This window comes from Lissotriton helveticus, chromosome 8, assembly GCF_964261635.1.
Source record: "Lissotriton helveticus chromosome 8, aLisHel1.1, whole genome shotgun sequence".
NCBI classification, from domain to species: domain Eukaryota; kingdom Metazoa; phylum Chordata; class Amphibia; order Caudata; family Salamandridae; genus Lissotriton; species Lissotriton helveticus.
The window spans coordinates 409,073,337-409,096,348 of NC_136069.1; the positions used below are offsets into that span (position 1 = coordinate 409,073,337).

Here is a 23,012-nt window from a genome sequence, read left to right on the forward strand (position 1 = left end):
AGGGGGGATACAAAAATGTATGTTTGTATTAAAAAACCCAAATATTTTGACCACGTCTCTCCGAACCTCAAATTGCTTAACTAGCTCCCATACAAAGCCAGAATACAACTCAAATTGGCCTGTGCCACACACAAAGCGTTATACTCTAACTCTCCAGTGTACCTCGCCCAGAAAACCATGGTTTCCGGAGGAGATATGCACTCCCGGTCTGCCAGAGCTGTATTTGGGGCCGCACCAAGAATCTGGACCTCACTGCCACCCAACGTCAGAAGAATACCTTGCTTGTCTAGATTCAAAAAGGAAGCGAAGACTTTCCTAATGGGCAAATTCCTTCCTTAACACTCTCAGCTCAGCTCAGCTGCCTAGCGAAATGCTCTCTTCTTGACCTCTTCCAGTGTATGCCAATCTGGATTTCTTTGATGTAGCCTATGCAATGTCTTGTCTCATGGTTGTTGATGTTTCCTTTTACTTCAGTCGTTCCTCACTGTCCCTTTATGGGGCAGAGTCTGGTGCTGTGCAATCTGTCTCTGTTCCAGCTAATGTTTGTTTTTCTCCCTTAAGTTGTACTCATGTTGCCTATTCCTTCTCATTGCAATATTCTGTTTATTACGGCAAATTGTTCACATGATTTATTTTTGTAAACATCTTGTTTAGCTCTGTAAAGCGCTCTGATACCCTAACAGGTCACGTTTGTGCTCTATAAAAATCTAAATAAATAAATTAAGTGCTTGCTGCTAATATTGGTGTGTGACATGTATGTAATATTCTTTAGGTCCGAGGACTAGTGGCTGAGGACAGTACTATTGATTGGGGAGGTAAGTATAGGGGAGGTCCCTACCCTTCCAGCATGTTTTGGTACTACCCATGGGTGATGTGGGTAGGGCAATAAATGGAGAAGGGGCGTGAGCTACGGGGCCCGGGGCTACTACCAGAAACCTTAACACTGTGTTTGAGTTGTGCATTTATTCTAGGCCCGGGGTCTAACCTCCACCAGGTCTGATGCCAACCTCACACAGGCGACAAGGCGGTGAGAGCCCATGCTGCTATGATGGAATAGCTCACTCCCCCGGCGTGGTGGCCGCTTTGCTTCTTTCACCATATAGCCCGCAGTGCTTGTGCTGCGGAGAAAGGACTGCTGCGATTGCTGCGGTGCTCATGCGCCTGACGTTCTACACCGTCCTCCTGGATGGTGCCCATTCGGGCCTACAGTCGAATGCCTGCAGTGGCTACTCCCTGAACAGCCCTCAGTGCTGGTGCCTTCTATGACTCTTTCCCTCAGCGGGCACAGCGGCCGCTGGACTTTCTCACCATACAGCCTGCGGTTGCCCTAGAGAATTTTCCTACCTCACCTGCTATCAGCAGCACAGGTGCCTCAAGGTCAGCTACAACCCATCACAGTCACATTGCGGCAGACAGTGGTTGTATAGCCCTGAGCCAGACCACACAGCATCTAATCTCACTTTGCCTTGGCAGGAGGGTTGCCATAGAACCTTTCATCATCATTTGGGGCACCATCCACGCAGGCGCCCAAATGAATAGATTGGGTGAAATGCCTGGAACTGTACTTCAAAGCCACTGAAGTGAAGGTGGAGAGGAAAAGAGCACTCCTACTTCACTTGAGAGTAAAAGGAATCCACAGGATATGCAAGATGCTCATTGAGGTAATACCCAAAAAATACAACACCCTAGTTGCAGTCCTCAATGCCCTCTTAGGACCCATGGCCAATCAGGACTATGAACGGTTTATATTCAGGCAAGCACATCAGGAGGCAGATGAATCTTTTGACAGCTTCAACAGCAGGGTGTGGGAGCTGGCCAGCACCTGCGGGTTTGAGGATGAACAAGAGGAAATTCAAGGCCAAATCATCCAAAGGTGCGCCTTGACGAAACTGAGGGAGAACATTGTGCAAGTCTCTGGGTAGCTCCTACAAGACATCCTCACAGTGAGGAGGTCAAAAGAGCTTTCGAACGTGAGGGCATCATGCATGGAGGCAGCGCTACACAGGTCAGTCAAAGCAGAGCTGGTAATGTTATCCAACTGAAGAAGTCCCAGGATAAGCTCACAAGAGCTCCAGAGGCTGCCAGAACATGTAGTTACTGTGGAGGACGTCCCCACAAGTTGACTGAATGACCCGCCTAAGGGAAGAAGTGCTCAGCGTGTGGCAAATACAACCACTTCACCAAGGTGTGCATATCATCAAGAGGAAAAAGGGTCCATATGGATCAGACAACATGGGTATGACACCATGGATCACACCCTGCATACATGGTTGGCACTGGCGCAGAGTACGCAGACTCCTGCACCAATGTTGCATGCGAGTAGGGACTGAATCCAAAGTAGCCCCCATTGACACTGGAGCCTCAACCAATATCATGGCTGAAGGGGTATATTATTAACGGCCTAAACACCCTTCTTTGACTCCCACCAAGATCAGAGTTTTGCATGTGTCAAACCAAACCATTACCCATGCTAGGAAGATTTGACATTAAGATTTCCCGGGGCAGCACATGGGTCACCACCTATGTCTACGTTGCCCGAGGGAGACCGGCATGCTTCTGAGCTGCAGTACAGCAGAAGCTCTGGAGCTAGTGAAATTCAGAGTAACTCTCTTGCATCCTATCAGAACTCTTTCGCATCCTTACGGAGCTCTTAAACATGTTTGACCGAATAGGATGCATGAAAAAAAAAAGTTATCTGGTTACACATAAACAAGTCCGAACAGCCAGTAGCCCTACACCACCGGTGGGTAGCGTTCCATCTATGGCCCGAAGTGGAGGCCAAACTGGGCAAACCTGAAAAAGCGGGAACCCTTGAAAAGGTCATATACTCAGCCCCGGTGTCCACTCCGATTGTGGTAATGAAGAAGCAGAAGCAGCTACTGTTTTAGTATGTTAAATTACACTACTGTCGTGGGTGCTTGAGTCTCAGAGGCTGTACATGGAAGACACCACTTTGTAACAACACGCCAAATTAGTGCGATGCTCTTAAAAAGAGGAGATAGCACCCTGCTTCCCCCAAACTAATCAATCCGAAGATTGAACAAACAATTTTACCAAATTCAAGGCTCACGACAACAATAATCAGATTACAGTTAGCAAAATTAATGAAAGATGCTGGGATTCTTGTTCCTCTTTGTGTTCTTTATTCTCTTTTAGCCAATTGCCAACGCGTTTCGTCGCAGCGGGAAAGTACCCCTTACGACTTCCTCAGGGCTGTTAAACGTCAAATCAGTTCACAAAAGATCCTCCTAAAACCGTGTACGATTTTGGAGGAAACCAATCCTTTGATTCTCATAAGCAAATATTTGAAAGTGTGTGATCAGGGCTTCCATGAAAAGTACCCAGTGGTATAATTATCAAGGATATTCCCTCAAGGTCCACTCTCGCCATGTATGCGAGATCAATGCAGTAAATTACAACTCTCTTCAGGTCCCGACCGTTATGTTAATATAAAGGTCTCCTCATGTAAGCCTTCTCCGGCCCAAATACAGGTCTGATTTTTTTGTTTGAATATCTTTTATTAATTGTTTTGTTTAGTTACGTTCAATTCGTACACATACATGAAATAGTTCCATAATATTGGCATAGTATCATCAGTACACATCTTACCAATCGTATAGGCACAATGTTGGTTACAAGTAAAAGATGTTAGAATAAGAGCAAAGCAATGTACAAATCTTGACTAGGCCATTAGCTCTTATTGCGTACTGAACAAATGATAAATTGCAAATCAACAACAGCAGTTTGCTGAAAATACCAAACGGTTTCCAACCTTACATCAAGGGAATGAGTAGGTAGGGGTATCAGCTATATATTTCCTGTGGTATCGTGTAATAGTAGTTGTGGCATATATGTAGCAGGTATTCAAATCTTTTGCTTGAAACTGGAAACCATGAACAACAACCTGGGATTGTGAGGTTGAAAGACTAGGTGAAGGCGAACTAGGAATGTGTGGTTCAATCAGGACAGTCAGGAACGGGCGTGTGTAGTACCGTGGCTGTAGAGAGGGCGGATGGATGTGAAACGCAGTGGGCTTAATAAGGAAGTGGGGGGGTGGGGGGAAGGCAAGAAGGTCGATCACGAGGTCCAGTCTGGAGCGTACAGGGGTGCGAGACCGATATGTAGCCAGTGGTGGGAGGGAGAGGGGGAGTGGAGGGGGAAGGGGGGAGGGAGGAGGAAAGGGATGGGAGAAAAGGTAGGGATGTCTGGGTTAGCTGACTACTGCACACCCGGATCTAGATAATGCCTTTCTGCAGGCACACTTGGTGATAAGCGGCCAAGGTGTTGTCCCAGTCTTGCGCTATGGGGAACTTGCGCAGTCCAGCTGTCTCTTCCCTATGTAGTAATACGCTTTCCGCCCTCGCCCAGTTATCAAATGAGGTACGCCAATGTGTGGGTTGCGGGGGTGCACTATTTTTCCAGCGCTTGGTGATGAGGCGCTTCGCAGTTATCAGCCTCAGGTCCCAGAATCTAGCCTTTACCTTGGTCTGCTTCGTTCTCTTGAACAGGCCCAGCAAGCAAGCCTCCCAGGTGTGGGGCAAACTACCCCCAGTTGCCGCCGCCAAAGAGGTCGAAATCAGCGTCCAGTAATTTCTCAGGAGAGGGCACTGCCAGAGCATGTGGAGTAGTTGCGCTTCTACAAGTCCGCATCTGGGGCACGCTGAGGAGTCTAGGCCAAAGTATCGATTGATTTTGTCCGGGGACAAGTACGAGCGATGCACTATGTAATACTGTATGATTTTGAATCGTGAGTTGCGCGGAATATTAGTCGACCCGGCCAGTACCACCGCCCATTCTTTATCGGTCCAGGCGCTGCCTCTGTCTGTAGCCCATTTGTCTCGTAGGCGTTGTGGCGAAAATTGTGTGTGTGTGTGTGTAGTGCTTGGGCAAGCCAGTGTATTATGTGAGAGCCGTTTCCCATCACATGCAAGTATTGAATTAGTAAGTGGGGAGGTAGTTCCACTGCGAGGTCGCCCCAAGCCCGTGTCAATAGACGAAGCAGTGCCGCGTGTGTCAGAAATTGTCCAGGTGATATTCCCGTGTTAGCTGCCAGGGACTCAAACGGAAGTAAAGTGCCGTCTGCAAAGAGGTCACCCAATGTTTCCAAGTCAGCATTTGTCCAACTGTCCAGTGCTGCCTCCGTAAGCATGCCGCCCTCCCAAGGTGTTCCCAGCAACGGTAGATTGGGGGCATATGGCGTGACAGAGCACGTAAGTTTTAGGCTCCTCATATAACACCACCTCGCCACCCCAAGGTGCAACTGGTCTGGAAAGCGTTTCCTAGTCAGGGGTGAAATAGCGCATGTATCTGAGCCACCGTCATGACGGTGTCGTCCGAAGTCGTGTCGCCGAGGTTCTTACCGCTCAGCCAGTAGGCAACCCACTGCAGCTGCACTGCCAGATAGTAGAGCTCCTGGTTTGGGACAGTTAACCCCCCTGACTCCGTTGCCGCATATAGCGTTTTAAGCGCAACTCTGGGGCGCCCTGTATTCCAGATCAGCCGCCTAGTCAGTGTTTCTAGTTCTCGGAAAGTTTTAGTCGGGATATACACTGGCAAGTTAGCATAAAACTACAGGAGTTTCGGCAGCATAATCATCTTGGTAAGGGTAATCCGACCCGGGACAGTTAACGGAAGGGTGTTCCAAAAGGCCACCTGCGCTGTGAGTGATGAAATGGCTCTCGTGAGGTTACCCTCTAGCAAGTCAGCGGGGTCTCGATAAATCACATCCCCAGATAACGAAAGACGGTCGGATACCAGACAAAGTTTTCACCCATCACTATAATATCATGTTCCGGCGTGTCTGCGGCGAAAGAATACACTCCTGATTTTGCCCAATTAACCCGAAGGCCCGTGGAAAGCAAGTCAGGTCTCTGACATAGATCAGTAGATCATCCGCGTATAGCGACACCGAGTAAATCTCATCAGCCAAAGGGATGCCCCAATCTGCACCAGAGGCACGGAGTAGTGTCGCCAAGGGCTCCATCATTAGAGCAAAAAGTAAGGGGGAGAGAGGGCACCCTTGCCTAGCGCCTCTGTGTATTTGGACCAAGTCTGATAGGAGCCTGCCTGTGCGCACCCGTACCACGGGGCCTTGGTAGAGGATTTTCACCATCTGTAGGTAAGCCTCACCCAAGTCAAATTTCTTTAGCACGGGCATCAGGTACGTCCACTCCACGGAGTCAAATGCTTTCTCCAGGTCGAGAACCAAACACCCGAGCGAGGCCACTTGGACGTGGCTAGGCTTTGTATTCTAAAGAGGCGTCTGATGTTATAGGACGTACTCCGGGTTGGTACGAAACCGTTTTGGTCAGGGTGTACCAGGCTAGGCACCAAGGGAGCCAACCTCTGAGCGAGGGTAGACGCCAGGATCTTGTAATCCGTGTTAAGGAGTGCAAGTGGCCTGTATGACCCTAGATTGAGTCCATCTCTGCCCGGCTTCAAGAGGGATATTACGTGCGCCTCATTCAGTGTTGGGGGGAGAGCAGAGTCATCCATCGCTGCCTTATACATCCGTAATAGTTCGGGTATGAGGATAGCAGAGTAGGCCCTATAGAACTCCGCAGGCAACCCGTCTGGCCCTGGGGTCTTGCCATTGGAGAGGGGAAAAAATTACCCTCCTGAGCTCTTCTGCCGCAAGTGGCACACCCAGTTCCTCCCGTTGTGTATTAGTGACGATTGGTAGGGGAAGCGTTGACAGGTATTCCGAGATTTCATCCTCAGTGACCTGCAACCGGGAGCGGTAAATGCCCGCGTAGTGGTTCGTGAAGGCCTCGTGTATGGCTCTCTGCGTATAGACTGTGGAGTCGTGAGTGGTACTTATTGCTAGAACTGGCGCCGTTTGAGTGTCCCGTCGTATTAACCAAGATAATAGTTTGCCCGGTTTGTCCCCAGTTTGATGTGTGCGTGCCGAATGGGCAGCGTAATTCAGGTTTTTTAATCTGTCCAAAAGGCGAACGTGCTGTTTTCGGGCCGCCATTAATCTCGTGTCGTCGCCCTCAGCTGCTTCTCGTTCGCCATCCAGTAGGGCAGATTCTACACACGTCAAGTCTCTTTCCACCTGGCGTCGCATTCCCGCTTGCATGCCCAAACAGTCGCCCCTCGTGACTACCTTGAATGCATCCCACTCTATTTGCGGGGTAGTTGCAGTGCCAGTATTGTCCTCGAAATATCGCAGAATGCAATGTGAGAGCGCCTCCCTATATGTGTCATCTAATAAAACATCTGGTTGAAGTCGCCACGTAGGCGCCGGCGGATGGGGGCGCTCCAGAGGCAAAGTCTATGGTGTGCGGGTTGAGGTCAGAGTGAGTGCGCCCCAAATATTCGGTATCAGTAACATGGGGGAGTAAGTCGCTCATGAGCATAAATCTGTCTAGCCTAACGTGTGAGGCATGGGCACCCGAGTAATACGAATAAATTCTCATATTAGGGTTTCGGGTACGCCAAACATCATGCAGGTCCCACTGTGTTGCCCAGCCTGTAAGTGCCCTCTGTGCTCCACTCGTCGGTGCAGTGGCTAAGGGGGGGAACGAGCGATCGAGCGCAACATCTAGCACACAGTTAAAATCGCCTCCGATTAAAAGCGGGACACCCGGCCATGACGCCATCACCGACGACAATCGTGAAAAAAACCGCCCGTGCTCCGAGTTAGGTGCGTAAATGGAAACCATAGTCACCTGCTGTCCATCTAACTTGCCCTGTAAAAGCACATATCTGCCCTCAATATCTATTTTGCTGTGAGCTAGTGCAAAGGGGACCCCAGGGCGAATCCAGATTAAGGCTCCTCGCGAGAATGCCGAGTATCCCGTGGCGTAAAGTTGTCCCCTCCTCCTGCGGCGCAATGTGCCCACCTCTAGGTCTGTCAAATGGGTCTCCTGCAACAATGCAATGTGTATTTGGTGTCACTTAAGATATGAATAAACCTGGTAACGGCGTGAAGGTGTATGCATACCACGCACGTTCCAAGTACAGAATTTAACCATAGTCATCATGTGTCCGTTCCTCTATAGCCCCCCTCGTATTCATATGTAAGCATGTAGTGCATAATAGAAATTCCTGCCTTTATATTTACCTTTTTACTGGCACTAAAAAATGGAGAAAAAAAAAGATCTTGGTGAAAAAGGGCTTTGAAGAAGACCTCATTTGAAAAGCATGATGCTTGCAGCTCAATAAGTCACACAGCTAGCAGTTTCATTCTTTACAGCACAAATCTTATTAGATATTACCTCTATTATGCTTAAGTATATCAGGAGTCTTGTGGCATTCAAAAATTAAAAAGCATGTTCTGCTTAAGAAGTAATGTTTTTTAATTTTTTTGACACAATGGGCCAGATGTACAAACATTAGGAATACTGAATACTGATTTCCAAGTTGCGAATTTCTCTGAATCGCAATTAGGAAATCGGTATTCCTAATGTATGAAACGCATTGAGTTTCATTTACGAATTCCTTGCGGGTCACAAATCGACCTACGTCATGAATTTTAATGAGGTTGGTCGTAGTTAGTAATCACAGCCATCACTGGGAGGGTGGCCTGCCGAATTCAGCAGAACACAATGTCTGTGAATGGGTTTTAGTAAAGCAATCTTTTTTTTTTCTTTTAAATGCAGCCATTTTTCCTTAAACACAAACGGGATGCATTTAAAACGGGAAAAAAATGAAACCTTGAAGTTTAATCTTTTAAGAGTAGGCAGTGGTCCCACGAACGACTGCCTGCTCTTAAAAAATATTATTATTTACATTCTCAAAGGGGATGGGGGTCCCTAAGTGAACCCTTCCCCTTTGCAAATGGGTTACCACCAGTTTTAAACTGTGGTAAAGTATTACTGTTTTGTGACCACAATTCGGTTGAAAAACAGTAATACATACCATATGGATTTGGCATTTGGAATCCAAATCCAAATTCTGTATCCCAAATGCAAAATTCAATTCAGTAGCATGTTACCGAATCGCATTTTGTACATTTGAAAAAGCATTTTTTCAGTTTCAAATGGCCCCATTTTGTGAATTGTGACGTTTGTGATTGGAAAATGCTTAGTACATCTGGCCCAATGTTCCTAAAATGATAGGCGGATTACTCATTTGCAAACATTTTTACAAACTGGAATCCATAGAATTAGATTTTTAGGAACCATGGACTAAACAGCCGGTAAATGATAGTTATGTTCGTCTAAAATGGTCCTAGCTTTTTATGTAATCATTTTGTCAAGTATCCTGGTTCTGAGAAACCTTGAGGTTTGTGGAGATTGTTTCTATTTATATTGTGTGTATAATTTGTCTCTCGTGGAATCTCATGTTTCTGTTCTTTTTGTTTTTTCGATAGGAAATGTTGGAAGCTCTCAAAGCACTGTCATCTTTTTTCACTGAAAACAGTTTACGTTCCAGGAGGAATCTGCGTGGAGACATTGAGCGTCGCAGTTTGTCAATCAATGAAGAATTTGTGGGCATTTTCAAAGACGTGAAAGAGGTAGCTGTATCTCATGTTTTCAGTTCTGGACATTATTTTTCTTCACATTTTGTGGTACTGTAGATTAAGCCCATTGTAAAGGGAAATAATTAATATTCTCTCTTGCCTGTTCTTTTCATTTATGTTTTATGGGACATTTTACCCTTATTTGAATCTTTGTTGGTGTCTTGTTTATTGGAGATTGTTGAATGTGTTTAGCCTGAGTGAATAAACACGTTTTACCACTTTGCCCTTTATTCAATCGTAATGCTATATTCCCTTTTCTGTGAAACCCATTTTAAATGCTATATTAGCTGAGCCATATCTTAACGTTAAGCCCTTGAGGTTTGAGCTGCCAAATATGTTTTTATGTGAATGCTCTTGTTTCTTTAAAATTCTAATTAAACATTTTACAAATTCAATTGTTAAAAGGCACACATTTAGCTATCTGTGTCGTCAAGGCCTTGACTTCTAATTAAATCCTTGGATTTTAAAGGGGAAGAAAAGTAAACCTGTCTCAAAATACTCTCTTAATAATATATTATTCACCTGATATACTGGAACCAGTCACAGCCAGAAATCTTCTTCCTTCTCTCACCAAGGTAAATTTAATTGCTTCTATTGTTAATGTATTATGAGTACAGAGTTTCCGCTCTTGCCCAAGTTAGCACAGGCCCTGTCTTTTGTGAAACCTTTTGTTATTTTATAGGGGGCTTAGAGACTGCCTATTGCTGACCATTGGTTGGTTTTATTGTCACTCTCATTTGCTTGCTTCTTATTCATCAGCTTACATAGGCTTCCTTCCTTTTCATCTGTTTGTCCCTTCGCTGAAACATGAGCACATTATTCGTCTCCTTTCACTGCTCGCTTTTCTAGGTACTACTTTTTTATTTTTGTTTAGGCACCGTATGAGCGAGCGCATGTGGTTTTCAGCTTTCTTGCCCTTCTCCCAACCTCTGTATTCCTCCCCAGTCCCATCCATTATCTGTGTGCTTGCCACATCATCCCCCCACCCACTATTGGGTATCTGCCCCAAGCCCCTTCTGATTAACCCCCATTGTCCATCTGCTTGTTCCTAGACCATCCTGACCATTGACTGTCTGCTTGCCCCTACCTTTTCCTGACCACCCTGTGTTGTCCGTCTGTTCGTATTGAGCCCCCCACCCACTCTCTATTGTCTGTGTACTTGCACCTCTCCATTGTCTGTGGGCTTGCTCTACCCTCCCAGCAACTCTCCCTTGTCCATTTGCCATCCACTTTCTCTTGTCTGTGTGCTTGCCACGCCCCAACCCACTCCCCCTTGTCCTTGTGCCTGCCCAGCACTCCCCCGTCTCTCCCATGTCCGTGTGCCACCCGCTCTCCCTGGTCCATGTACCTGACCCTCCCTCCCATCAGCTCTCCAGAGTGCTTGTGCCGGCCCGCCCTCCCACTTGCTCTCCTTGTCTGTGTGCCTGCCCTTCCCCCCTGCTCTCCCTTGTCCGTGTCCCTGCCCAACCCATCCACTCCCCCTTGCTGGTGTTCTTGCCCCTCCCTCCCACCCTCTCCTGCTTATTGGTGTGCTTGATCCTCCCTCCCACCCGCTCCATCTTGTTGGTCTGCTTGACCCCCCTCCCACCCGCTCCCCTTTGTTGGTGTGCTTGCCCCTCCCTCCCACCCGCTTCCTCTTGTTGGTATGCTTGCCCCTCCCTGCCACCCGCTCCCCCTTGTTGGTGTTCTTGCCCCACCCCCTCAACCGCTACCCCTTGTTGGTGTGCTTGCTCCTCCCTCCCACGCAAAGAAGAATGAGGAGACTGCAATAGGAACTTCAGTGTCAGGGGATAGAACACCATCTCCTCAACTCTGTTGTGTGGAATTTCTTCTTCACTTCCTTGAACAACCTGTATAGTCACTTCATCAGTGTAGTATAGTTTGGGAATATCATTATACTATGTGTTACATATCGAATCATGCCTTTTCCTTTAGTGTTTTGAAGATTTTGCCTCAATCCTTGTAATTTAGGACACTGGCAATCAAGGGTCGAGGTGGGGCCCCTAATGGCAGCATTACTGGTTCTGGAGATTCATACTTCTAACAGATGTAATTATCCAAGGCAAAGTAAGTTTTTATCATGACTGCTTGTACAAAGTGTTGACAAGGCTTTGTCAAGAGAGCTTCCTTGCCGAAATTTGTTCTAAACCGTATGTGTACTTCCCCAAAGTTTGCATCTCAGGAGCTTGCTGTGGCTTGTATTAAGAATGTTACAATCACTTTGGGCTCCTATGCTGTCATATTCCAGGTTTCCTGAAGAGCTATGATAGAGCAAAGAATGAAAAATGTAATAAACTCAAGGTCACCTAGCTTATTTGTCATCCTGTCAATAGTCCAGGTAATCAAGGACCAGGATTTGGTGGATATTTCTTTCATCCATGAATTCTGGGCTGACCGTGCCAGTCTGAAGTTGTTACTTATTGCGTCCATTTGTTGGATCTGTGACTGGTTGCAAGGCCCCAGACAGAGGTACTATATGAACATCAGAAGTGCACGCTTCCTGCACACACAAGAATTAGTACCACAAAGACATCAGCGATGCAAGCGTCCCTTAGACAAACACGCACCCACAAACACAAAGTGGCCGATTCCGATTCGGTAAAATCCCTTACAAATAGCCGTATGGAGCATATTTCCCATACAAATCGTACCCTTAAACGTCCCCGTACATACGATGAAGTACGATTCGGATCCAAAACAGATCTCCGTACAAACCGTACGAAAGACCATACGACTTAAAAATCCATACGACTCGCATTCGGAACATGCAGTACGCGACGTCCGTATGGATCGAAGCAGCATTTTCTGACCCAGCAAGTACGATTTATCTCGTCAACACGCCGTACGACTCTTTTTCTACGGGAGCTCAAAATGTCCGGAAAAGCAGATTTCGACTCGACCCGTGTACAAAACAGACCCCCCCGGGTATGGTGTGTACACCCCATGATTGCAGGGGTATGGTGCGTAGGATTACGGTGCGTAGGATTACGGTGCGTGGGGGTACGGTGCGTGGGGGTACGGTGCGTAGGGGTATGGTGCGTAGGGGTATGGTGCGTAGGGGTATGGTGCGTAGGGGTATGGTGCGTAGGGGTATGGTGCGTAGGGGTACGGTGCGTACACCCCATGATTGCAGGGGTATGGTGCGTACACCCCATGATTGCAGCGGTACGGTGCGTATGTGATTGTGTGGCTCTCCGTACGAATCGCTCATACGCGACGTTTTCCGTACGAATCGCGTTCTCATTCCCCGGTCGGGTCTTGTTGGGTCGTACAGCATGTTTACGATTCGTACGGTTCACTGTGAGGGTCCGTGTCAAACTGATTTTCCCTTGCTTTTCGTACGGTTCGCAGCAATTCGGTCGTATATTTTTCAAACAAATCGTACTACGCGATTCGGATGGAATTGTACGAGTCGTATGGAAAGGGCTATGGATTCGATTCGGTCGTACGATTGGTTTACCGAATTGGAATCGGCCCCAAAGTGTTTTCAAAGTGTGTTGGTGAGTTTTCATCATTCGTGGGTGGTGTATGTGTTGTCTCGGTGTGACCATGGAAGCCAGTACGTCTTACTCTGTCTGAACATATATGTGCCCTTCTACATGCATGTCCTATACAGAAGTCAAACCTATTAAATTTTACATTACTTTTTAAGGCATGGCAGTACTTGTTCTTAAGGACATTAAGTGATTTCTAAACAGCCCTACTGGGCCTTCAGAGGTGCATGCGCGCCGCTGTACCCCTGCCATGCCTATCCGTCTAGGGAAGTCTGACATGTGCCTGAGTTTGTCTGAGCTCTGTCTGCCTACCAGTAGTGTTCCTGAGACGGTACAGACTTTTCCCAAGTTTTACTGGATTATCATATGTACCCACAGCAGGTGTCTGATTCTACCCCAGCCCTCCTGATCTTTCAATAACACACCTTATGTGACCAAATCTGGCAGCACTCTGTCATTTACAAAGTGAAGTTTGCATGCAACTGAGTGTACGCCAGCCCTACATCCGCAACCTATGTCCTACACACCTCTGAGAGATGTAACTAGCTTGTGACTGGCCCTTCTTCAGCCCTATCTGCTTCGAGACTGAACATGTAACATGTAACTGACTCTTCCACATATCTGCCAGCCTTTCAAACACATGCCTGAGATGTAATAGTCTGACTCATTGATTCTGCCCTTTAGGATGTAAGTGTGATGTGCTCTTCGTCAGTCCTACTTTCCGTTCTGTGGTGAATCTGACTGCCAAAGTTTCAGTGGCCATTACAAGTTCTGCCTGCCGTTTCCAGCTCTGCTTCAGCCATACTTGCCTTTCAGAGGGGCACTGGCATCTGATTGAGATTATTACCCATGCTATACCAGCTTGGCAGATCTGCCTCTCACACATGAATGAATACATCTCAGCTGTATTGCCATTCAGACTGTAAATGCAATCAGAATTTCCTCGATGCAGAACATTATGCATGCATAAATTGGCCGAAAATGTGCATTGGCCATTTAGCGTTTTGTTTCTTTACCAGGAAAATAGTTTCCAAATGGAGAAACCACCTCTTTCCGTATGGTATGGTGGTGCTCCCTCTCTGTACAACTCTGGTAACAAATTAACACCTGCACCTGCGCAGGGCTGACATGATGTTTTGCCTGCCCCTTGGTGCCAGACGGAGGACTCTGATATGACATAACCTACTGCTCTGAAACCAGCCTGTGGCTTGGTTCAATCAGAGCAGACAGAGCAGTGAGAGGTCAACAGCTCTGTTCAGCATTAACTTCTCTGCAAAATAGTATCGCATTCCTAAGTATCGGCGAATATTTGGCCCACCATTACCTTGCTCATCGTACATCATTTCAACATTTATAGTCAGAAAAAAAAATTATCACATTTTTCCAGATTTCGCCTGCAGTTTTGTAAAAAATTGCTGCATTTTTACAAAACTGCCGATTTCACTATTTTTTTGTCAATCGCAAAATCTTAGAGGGTCTGACTAGTGCTTTATTAAACTTACAGAGGAGCTAAAAAGATCTGAGATACATAGAACCGAGCCATCCAGTTTGAAGGCAAATATGATCAAAATCTGGGTCATAACACAAAACAGTCATCCCGGAAGTCCCTCAGTAACTGAATTGGGAGGTATAGGCTCCAAGTAAAGCCCTCTATAGTCTGCCCACCTCTTCAATATTCTAGGATGTTTCTGAGGGCACTCCCTCGCCTTGAAAACAGGTACTTCCAGACCCATAGAGAAATCTAGACCCTTCTTCCATATTGCGACATACGGTAGAGACGCATCCTTTCACGCCCTGGCAATATCCCGTTTAGCTAATGTGAGGCCAAGAAACAAGTGACACTTTTATCGGTTGCCACCCAATCCCTCAGTATTGTGGAGCATAGTCAAACGTGGCAAAGTGAGATATCCCATCCTAGGACCTCCGAAAGACAAGTGGTCACCCCCCTCCAAAACCTCAGTAAAGTCATACACTGCCATACCGTATGTATGAAGGTGCCCTCAGCGACCCCACAGTGCAGGCAGTGAGGGGAGGCCACAAGCACTGCTCACCAAAGCCTATGTCTCGTGAAGTAGACCCGATAAAGTTATTTAAATTGAATATGTCTCATGCGCACCATAGTCGCCGCGCGGGGACTCCACTGCCTCCACCCAATCGTCCTCATTTAAGGGGCCTAGAACCAGCTGCCACGCGTCCAGAGTTTTATTTAGTGTAGTAGGGCTATTAGTCAGAAGTGTGCAATAGATTTTAGTTATTTTGTGATCTCCCATAAAGACTTTAGCTTCTACGGGATTGAATTCAGGTATATCTGCCTGTTGTGCTAAATATGGGGGGAGAAAGCTTGACGAAATTGGAGGTATTTGTAGAATTGTGAAAGGGCATGGCATATTCTGTCTGGAGTTCCTGAAATGACTTTACATTCCAACCATGTATAACCGCCCCCACTGGGTCAATCCCAATAGACTCCCAACCCCGAAACCCGGACAGCTGCCCTAACTGTGGCAACAGGCAGTTGTGCCACAGAGTGGTTTCCTTGGTCAATTAACCCCACCATCCCATTGTGAAGCATAATACTTGTTTCCAGGTCATAAAAACCATCCTGTTCACAGGTGGCGGCCCTCTAAGCGTCGGGCCGGAATATAGGATCATATGTAGCGGTATGGCATCAATCAGCCAACGCTCGACTGCATACGCTGGTTCTCCTCTGTCTACGTACCACCAGTTGTTGAGGATGAGAAGATGTGAAGCTGCATGATAGGCCTAAATATCAGGTTTAGCCATGCCGCCACAGTAGGTAGACTGGAAGCAGGACCTTAAGGCCATTTGCACTGTGCCAAGCCCCCACCCCGAGGAACAGAGCCAGGATTGCATTTAGTTGCCAGACCTATGAGGGCCATATTGGGTATTGGTGATTCTGGAGACCGGGCAAAGAGACCATTTTAAATATGGCAGATCTACCAAACTGGGACCGAGGTAGGTACGACCACAAGCTCACCTGATACCCCGTCTGAGACCACAGTGGGGCAGATTCCTGTCCCATGAAATTGACTGAGAAAGCCAAGAGGAGCAACCCCAAATATTTGAAACCATTGGAACCTCCTACGACCATCCTCCCAATTGATCCTCTCCACTCAAGGGCCACAGAAAGGATTTACCCTGATTCATGTAGAGACCAGAAGTTTCGCCAAAAATGTGCATGATTCTGAGCAGGCGCGGGCCAGTTCTATTGGGCTGCGTGAGAAAGAACAGCATGGCATCTGCATAGAGCGCTATGCGGTCCAAGACATCCTTCGACCACTCGAAGCCATACATCTATTCTCACCCACGCCGCCAGCGGCTCCATGGCCAACGCAAAGAGGTAGAGGGAAAGGGGGCATCGCTGACGACTTCCCTGCCCAATAGCGAAGCTTCCTGAAATGGAGTCCGCCACGCGGACTGAAGCTGTGATGTCGGTATACAGAAGATGTATTAAAGTAAGAACGCGAGGGCCAATATTCAGGCGGCTAAGCAAAGCGAAGAGATTAGGCCAACTGAGCAAATCCAATGCCTTGTCGATATCCGCAAGGATGAGTGCAGCCGGTCCATCGAGTCAGTACACGCACCAATAGCATTGTGTGCACGACAAATATTATGCCGTGTGGCATGGCTGGGCATAAAGCCGGCCTGGTCAGGGTGGATCATGTCTGTTATATGTGGGACTAAGCGATTAGCAATTGCCTTAGCCAGGAGTTTGGCTTTGACGTTGAGGGAAGAAATCGGGCGGTATGAAGAGTAAAGTTCAGGCTGCCGGCTCGGCTTTAGGAAAATGACTATCTCTGCGTGTCTCCAGTCCGGAGGAAGGCAGCCATTGTCCACAGCGGCGTTAAGGGCCGCCAGATATGGTACCATCAATTGAGATTGGTATTTTTTGAGGAATTCTCAAGGGAATCTATTTGGGCCGTGTGCCTTGCCCAAGCTCATATACATTAAGGCTTTTTGCATTTCTTCAGCCGACATAGGAGCATCAAGTGCCTCGCTTACAGAGTCAGAGAGGGTCAGCGGGGGCAGGTCGGCGAGGAACCTATGAATAGTATTTTTGGGCAGGGTCTCCCATGGAGTATAGAGATCTGTAAAATAGTTAGCAAAGCTAGCTGCAACGTGTGAAGGGTCTGTGAGTATCTTCCCGTCTGGGCCATGTATACCTGGAGGGTCTGTGGGTGTATTGTCTGTTGACATAGGCGATGGAGTGAGGCGCTGGACTTGTCACCCCACTGGTAAATCCAGCTACGATTAGCAAGCCTGTAGATTCTAGCTTCATCCAGCAACTCACTGGCATGAGTTTGCTGTGTGTTAAGCAGCTGTCTGTGCGCAGTGCCTCCGTCCTCGTCTCTGCTTCTGCGCTCTAAGGCAGTCAGCCGGGCTTCAGTCTGTAATAGCTTCTCACTGCGCTGTCGATGTTGTGCAGCGCAAAATGCAATTTCCACTCCCCTAAGTGTATATTTCATGGCTTCCCATGTTATGGGAAACATAATTGATGATGGACGTATGTATATTTAGCCTATATTGCTTGTCTTGTAGCAACCATGACAAGAGCTGCCAGCGGAACGGGGAGCGTTTAGGGTCGAGGCATAGTTGAAGCGATACTGGTGAATGGTTTGACAGGCCCTGGGGCAGGATTTCAGTTGCCAGTAGTCTATGGGTGTGGAGTGCAGATATAAATATGTAATTTATGTGGGAGAATGACTCATGCACTCCAGAGAAGTATGTGTAGTTGTGTTCTGTGGGGTGTACTGTCCTGCCGGAGTCAACCCACCCCATCCCCTGAATCAAGGGCAGTAGTTTTGACTCTCACACAGGAGTTAATCGCCCACTCTGCACCATCTATCTCCAACTGGGCATAGTACATCATTCCAGTCAGGCCGGGTGGAATCTCAGTCCAGAGTGTTGTTAAATGCTGTACGCTGTTCCAAGCTGGGGGGGGGCGTATGCACTGCAGAGAACGAGGGGCTCACCATATAGTGTTCCGGTAATTACCATGAATCTGCCCTGTGGGTCAGACCACGTCCTGCAGTAGACAATTGGAACGCTATGGTGGATAAGGATCACTACACCACGGGAACCCCTAGTGAAACCAGAATTAAAGGTTTGAACAAATCCAAATCTTGCCAGGCAAGGTGTCTTAGTGCCCAGTAGATGGGTCTCTGGTAGGAGTAGGACTTCCGCTTTATAGCGTTTAGCCTGCCAGAGTACTGCTCCCCGTTTGATCTTGTAAAGGAGGCCACGGACATTCCAGCTAAGGATCCGAATTTGTCTGCTTCCGGATCCCATCAAGTTAGATGTCATGACTGGCAGTGGGGTATGTGAACGGATGCATGTACATGCATCCGTTCACGTATGTGAACTGATTATGCCACCAGAATTAAACCCCCCAACCCTCCCCACCTTCCCAATACCTCATAAACATTGAAGCATGATATGTCTCCCACCCCGAACGGGGAGTAGAAGCAACATTCAGCCAATGGATCCCCACTGGAAATCCCCTGCGCATAATAACGTTTAATAGCAGAGGAACGTATGTACAATTGTAGCCCGAGTGTTCTTGTCATCTGAATAGCAGAAGTTGTATGCTGATCACTGTGTTTCTGGCCCGCCTGAGAATTCTCCGACCAGGCACACACACACACTTCTTCAAGATGCCAGAGGAGGTGTTTCACTGGACAGACGAGGTTGGGATACTCAAGCCTCATACTCCTCCCAGAATTGATTCTGACTCCTCATCCGGAGGGCCCGGGCGTGGATCCCCTGGGGTGGTGGGCAAGCTCCACTTTGAAAACAACACTATTTGCATAAACATTCACTGAGCTTCAGGCCTTTCTGCCTTTAAGGCTTCCGGTGTGACTCCGAAATGGAAAGGGATTCTATGTACATACATATCCCTACAGCACTTTCCAGCTTTCATACAGCACACCCATGCTCATTTAAACTTGGAATAGGCATCACACATGACTTTATGAACGCTGTCTCGCTGTTTGTAATATTTTTATGTTGGCTAGGGGACACTATTTCAGGAGTGGGGGGATCCTATGTGAAAAACAAAACATGTTTTCAGGTTTGTGTGTCTCCTCTCTTCTTCCATTCAGCTATTCTCTGCATGTTTACCCAACCATGCTTAATTGAACGGGAAGAAAATGCATGTCTAAGAGAAAGGAATGTTTCATTTATGGTCAGTTGCTACTCTTAGTTCATAGTCTCTCTGTCATTGACTGACTGACTGACTGGCACACACACCTCACCACACCCACACACTACCACCTGCTCTAAATTCTTTCTCAAATCTGTCCTGACATTCTCAATGGTTGGTGTAATTTATTGAGATTGTTTTGGTGCACAGAAGATTGACAGGATATTGTGGGGATTAGTGCATCAAATGTTTTGTATAAGCGGCAATTACACAGCCATTTGCTTTTATCTAACAGCTCAGGTGAAGCAGTTTCTTCTTCTGCTACAGTGTGAAGCCATTTTCCACAAGCAACAATTGGAGAACGTCTAAGGTCAAAGACGTCCCCACAAAATAACTTTTAAGGACCTGTGAATGAATTATCATGATGCATTCAATGTAAGACCTTATGGTGCATAAACAGAAGTGTATGCAAAAATGTATTATGCAATTAGATGAAGGAAACAGCAGGATCACTGGCTGGTGTAATGGTATTTCCTCATCTAAGAGTTGCAGGTGGTCACCTACCCTAGTTGTGTTCTCAGTGCAAACAAATTCGTATTAATATCTTCCTCTTCTTCATTCACCAGGAACTGGAAAGCATACATGAAGACGTACAAGTGATGAGCACTTGTTGTGAGGACATGACCGGTCGGTTGAAGGTAGGAATTAGTATAATCCAGCCTTTTTCCCAGTTTATTTTTAAATTATAAAAATTGCAGAATCTCATTGCCAGTTGGTGAAGGAGAGTCCTGATTTTTTTTAAAGGAAAAAGGCAAATATTATGTGTCTCTCTTTTCGCTGATACACTCATCAGACAGAACATACATTAGATCACATCTATGTTAGGCATGATCTTATTAATATCTGCTCACGCTGGACCTGGGGAAAGTCATACGTTCAGGCCAACTGTGGTGGAGCGTGGCTTGAATACAGGGACCAGACTAGTCCAGCTGAAGACTTGCCTTCTGAAAGCCTGTATGAAGAGTTCATTTTGCAAACACGGGGGCCGCGAGAAGGTCACTGCCAGTGTGAAAAGTAGGTTGAATGTTGTTTGGTCGTCGCTGTCTCCCAAAGAGCCAGGCATCCCTGGAGCTTTGTGTTGGCTATCATTGCGGACTGTCGGTGCAAAGTGCAGGTCTGCCTTGCCGGTCGTCATGTACGATTGTTGTTGACTTGAAGAGCAAGTCCCGCTGGAGCTTCCCGTTAGCAGTCATTACAGGCTTTCGATACTCTGCTTAAAGTGGTCACGAGGAGCCCAACATTTCTGCATTTTCACCTTTTCTTCAGGAGTAATATGCACAGACGCTAGCCAAGGGTCCAGGACCTCAGGGAATCTCTCACTCTAGCAGAGGACAGCAGCAGGAATCAGGCAGGTCCAGTGACTGCTGGTCAGCCGTGCTGTTGCAGAGAGGCCCCTGAAAGCTTGGTTTGTGTACCTGTAGCACACACAGGAGGTCAGCCAACTGATCCTTGGAGTCACTTTGCATAGCCTAGGTTTGAGGCAAGTAGGTCAGCAGGTCAGTGCCTCTTCCTCAGACAGCAGGACAGTACTTCTTCTGAATCTTCAACAGGTTCAGGAATGTGCTGATGAGGGGTACTGAAGATGTCACATTTATACTAGGCCTGGGTGGTAAAATCTGTTCCGCTTGCGGAATATGCGGAATTTGGGTAATTTTGCGTTCCGCGGAGAATGTGGAATTGCCAAAAATTCCACGATCCGCGGCTTTGCAGAATTTTTTGCTTGTTCGCGCTTTGAAAATGCGTGTTCGCGAGATATATCTCCCCGAGCACGCAAACAGCGTTCGCAAACACGAAAAAAGCATTGCAAACGGATGGAACAAGCAATTCTGCGTGTTCACAGAACTTTTGCGTGCTCGTGGAGATTTTTTACCGTTTCGCGGAGCTTTGCGTAGTGCGACTACGCAAATTCCGCCCACCCCTAATTTATACATGGTGCAAGCCCCTGTGTGTGAAAATTCTTGGCCTACCCTCGAAACTGGTTCTGGTTAGTTCTTCCACTTCCTCTGGGTGTGGCCCCAAACTGTTCAGGGTGACAAAGGCATGGGCAGGGCTGGTGCCTGGTTCCTTTGTCTATTGTGCAAGCAGGGTCCTTTGAGGTTCAACCAGGGTAGAGTACAGCTCCTCCCATCCATCCTGTCAGGAAGACCCTCTCCACTTACACCTAGGCTTCCTTTATCTCACTGTCTGAAAGTAATATACAACCCACAACAGCAAAGCCATTCACAGTTAGGTGACCCAGGACACTGTCAGAAAGGCACAGTTGATTTGGACAGTAAAATGCCAACTTTCTAAAACTGGAATTTTCAAAATTGTTAATTAAAATCCCACTTTAGCATCAAAGATTTAAAATTAGAATTCGAATGTAAACGCCATATCTCTCTCTGCTCCCAATCTAAAGTTAGCACTTACTAAGTGTAAAAGATAACCCAGTGTTATTCTATGGGAGAGATACCCTTAAAGCAGTGAAAAACGATTTAGGAGTTTTCCACAGCCAGGACATGTAAAAGCTTTTTAAATGCCATTCACCCTGCCCCATGAGCCTTTAGAACCTACCGTAGTGGTGACTTCTAAGTATTAAAAAGGAAGACTTAGGCCTGGCAAAAGGTTTATGTTGCCAGATTTAAATGACTGTTAGAAAGTGCACTACAGGTTATAGTGGCAGCCTTGATTAATGTTTTAAAGGTTACTTTAGTGGGTGGCTCAATGCTACAGCCGCCTAGTTGCATTCAATTTACAGGCCCTAGGTACTTCTATTACCATATACTAGGGACTTATGAGTGGTACATTTAATTTAATCAGGCATAGGCTAATGTTACCATGTTTTCAAGGGAGATCACAAGCTCCTTACCACTAGTTAGCTGGTAATAAATGCACCAATCAGTCCTAAAGAACTAAAAATGGGTTCTGCAAAGGAAGTCTAACATCTGAGGTGACCCTGCATAAAAGACCGGGTCCGTCAGTCTTTATCTTGCAGGCCTCGTTTTTTGGAGACTAGTCCTTGCTCACACTCTAATGTTCTCTATCTGGGAGTACTCTTTGATGCAAATTTGTCTTTTGACGCTCACATCCAGAAACGTACTTCCACTTGTTTCTGTATCATAAAAATACTAACGATAATCTTCCACTCATTCCTGTAGCATACAGGGAACACTTGATCCAATTGCTGATTATAAGCAGATTGGATTACTGTAATATCATGTTTGTAGGACTTCCCTTTTACCTGATTCGTAGACCACAACTCATACAGAATGCAGCGGCTAGATTGGTATTGAGCATCCCCGAATATTCTAGCATCTGTGCAAATCTCAACGTACAGCATTGACTCCCTATTCAAAAGAGATGCCTGTTCCAGGCGCTCTGCTTCTGCCATAAGACAGTCCACTAGTCTACGTATAAGAATGATCAATCTTAGCATTTTAACTAGATATCACCCCTCAGACCTTTCTTGTACCTCCTACCTGGTCTCTGTTCTGAGCTGTCTCAGTGGTTACTGCTTAGACCTGGAATGGCCTGCTCCTGCACAGGGGCGCTTGAAAACAAGTAGAGAATTCTCCCCCTGTCACTATTACAAGCAGCTGGGAGACTTGAGGTGATGGAGTAATGCCAGTCTGAGGCTGTGAAGGTTGTGGAGGGGGCTCTCTGCTGCTCCTGAGAGGTCCCTTAGTGTCCTCCTCACACCATGGTGCTTCTGCCCTTCTGGGCTCCATGTGACCAATACTCAAATTAGTGCCCATAGTCATTGTGGTACACAACTTCACCCCGGGGCTATTTTCTTTTATCTAGGCAGCTTAGTGCCTCAACAAATTGCTTTGATCTTTTTTTCTTTAAC

At 46.9% G+C, this 23,012-nt stretch overlaps 1 protein-coding gene across 1 annotated transcript in view; it reads left to right on the plus strand.

Annotated features, from left to right (window-relative positions):
- COG6 (component of oligomeric golgi complex 6) overlaps window positions 1-23,012 on the plus strand; it is a 464,502-nt gene that overhangs the window by 12,325 nt on the left and 429,165 nt on the right. The window contains exons 2-3 of the mRNA XM_078657244.1: window positions 9,320-9,463; window positions 19,750-19,821. Of these exons, the coding sequence (XP_078513370.1) occupies window positions 9,320-9,463; window positions 19,750-19,821 (216 nt within the window). The remainder of the gene's footprint in view (window positions 1-9,319; window positions 9,464-19,749; window positions 19,822-23,012) is intronic.